Below are 2328 nucleotides of genomic sequence, written 5' to 3'. Positions count from 1 at the left end.
AACGCTATGTCACGATGAGTCACTACATACGCTACTACGACGAGCAAGTAGGCGGTGGAGGAGTGAGACACGTCTATTCCGGTTCAACGTATCAGCGCGGACGAGGTGTAGGTGCATGGCTCAGAGGTTTATTTCGCAAAATTCTTCCGTACATCGCTTCCGGTGCCAGAGCTGTGGGCAAAGAGGCTGTGCGCACAGGCATCAACGTGTTGGACGACGTTGCAAACAACGGCTCGAATTTCAAGGAGGCGTTCAAATATCGTACTAAAGAGTCTGGACAAAAATTGAAGAGAAAAGCCGGTGAAAAGATAGCAGAAATGATGAAAGGTTCTGGTTATAAATCACGCGCAATGCATCAAAGGCGTCAGTTGAGAAAGACGCGTACATCGAGTACAATCGGCTCTAGCAAAAAACGCAAACAACATACGTCAGGACGGAAGAAGAGAGTCACGCGAAAAACGAAGAAGAGGCCTAAAAAGAGAAGTACTCAGCAGCAGAGTTTGAGAAGTGTTACGGATATTTTTGGTCCTAGGCGTATTTAGTTTGGGGTAAAAATGGCATTTTTACATTCTCACTCGACGGAATGCATGTCCAGCGAGCTGGATCTTTTCACGCTAACAGCCACTCAAACGTCAATTGAAAGCAGCAGCTTTCTGCATTATAAGCCTGTGTCGTCTCTTAACGATGTCGACGAACCATTGGAATTCGTCGTGCCGGCAGGTAGCGAACATTACTTTGATCTGGCTCACACCATGCTTCATGTTCAAGCGAAAATCGTACCCGCTGACGAGGCTACGGCAACGACCGAAGACCTTAAAGTCGGACCGATCAACAATTTCATGCATTCAATGTTCAATCAGATTGACGTTTTTTTCAATCAGAAAATTGTTTCGCCGCCTAATAACGCCTATCCTTACAGAGCGTACATCGAGACGCTTCTCAACTACGCTCCGGCTGCTAAAGACTCACATCTTACAGCGAGTCTGTGGTACGACGACACGAGCGGTGGTTTCGATTCACCAGCTAATGCGGTGAGCACTGCCACAGCACCTATTATCGTGAACAAAGGGCTGGAAAATCGCAAATATTTTACACAGAATCGACGATACTTTGACATGATTGGACATTTGCATCACGACCTCTTTAATCAGGATAAAATGCTGATTAATGGCGTAGAAATGCGCGTACGTCTAGTGAGGAGTAAGGATGCTTTTTGTCTGATGGACGCGACAGCCGATGGAAAATTCAAACTCAGCATCAAAAAAGCTACACTCATAGTTCGCAGAGTAAAAATCAGTCCTGGAGTTTTACTGGCTCATGCGCAAGCGTTATCGAAAACCACGGCTAAATATCCCATAACGAGAGTCGATGTTAAGTCGTTTACTCTTCACTCGGGAATATTGGGCGATTCGATCAACGAAGGTTTTGGCATCAATCGCTACAACTATTACAAAGGCAATTTTTTGACGGCCTTCGATCTCACTCCTGATTTATCTGCACACTGTGCCACACATTGGAATCTCGTGCGCTCGGGTAGCATACGCATAGAGGTGAGATTTGAGACGGCTCTCCTCACTGCTATCAACTGTATCGTTTACGCAGAGTACGACAACGTTCTGGAAATCGACTCTAACCGCCAAATCATAACGGATTTTAGCGCTTGATGCGCACGCACACTTGATCGCAGCGCCTCAAACAAAAAATTTTTTTTTCGATTCGCGCTTCATAAGGCGGGCGCGCTGACGATATGCAGTTAGTATCCCTCTCGAAACAGCCAGCAGCACCTAACGTACTCGAGCAGCATCATGACGGACTACGTGATCGATATTCAAGGCCTTCGGGACATAAATAAAAAATTTATTCCCAAAGAAGTCAGAGTTTTATCGCTCCAGAGCCGCATAGTTGGTCATTGGATCATTCGCGCGCCGTGCAGATTTACCGAATTACCCGTGGACATGCAGCAGACGAATAATTACTGCACTCTCGATGTACACGGTTTAGAGTGGCACGACGGAGATATCTCCTTCAAGAGTTTGCGTCGTAATCTGTGCAACTTGGTGAAAGACGCGCGCCGTATATACGTGCGTGGCCAGGCAAAAGCCAAGTTTTTGGAAAAAGTAGTGGCTCGAAGAATCATAAATTTAGAAGATTTTAGTGCGCCTTCGTTTGACGAACTCTCTGTGCAATTCCCTAACGTCTTGCTGTGCACCAGCCACGGTATCAAGAAATTCGAGAAGAAGAAAAATTTTTGCGCGCTGCGTCGAGCCTATCAAATCAGAAGGTGGATACACTCAATCGTTTCCAGTCCTCATCGAAGCGACCCGTACG

The 2328-nt window shown here is 46.3% G+C and overlaps 1 protein-coding gene across 1 annotated transcript; it reads left to right on the top strand.

Moving 5' to 3' along the window:
• Nucleotides 1-554: 554 nt before the first annotated feature.
• LOC116418008 (uncharacterized protein F54H12.2-like) lies at nucleotides 555-1664 on the top strand. Its single transcript, XM_031933192.1, has one exon. The coding sequence runs from the start codon at nucleotides 555-557 to the stop codon at nucleotides 1662-1664; it is 1110 nt and encodes a 369-aa protein (XP_031789052.1).
• Nucleotides 1665-2328: the final 664 nt, after the last annotated feature.

The sequence above is a fragment of the Nasonia vitripennis genome (genome assembly GCF_009193385.2).
Source record: "Nasonia vitripennis strain AsymCx chromosome PSR unlocalized genomic scaffold, Nvit_psr_1.1 chrPSR_random0014, whole genome shotgun sequence".
In the NCBI taxonomy this organism is placed as follows: domain Eukaryota; kingdom Metazoa; phylum Arthropoda; class Insecta; order Hymenoptera; family Pteromalidae; genus Nasonia; species Nasonia vitripennis.
The sequence above is the reverse complement of the archived record's forward strand: the minus strand, read 5'-3'. Positions and strand labels throughout refer to the sequence as shown.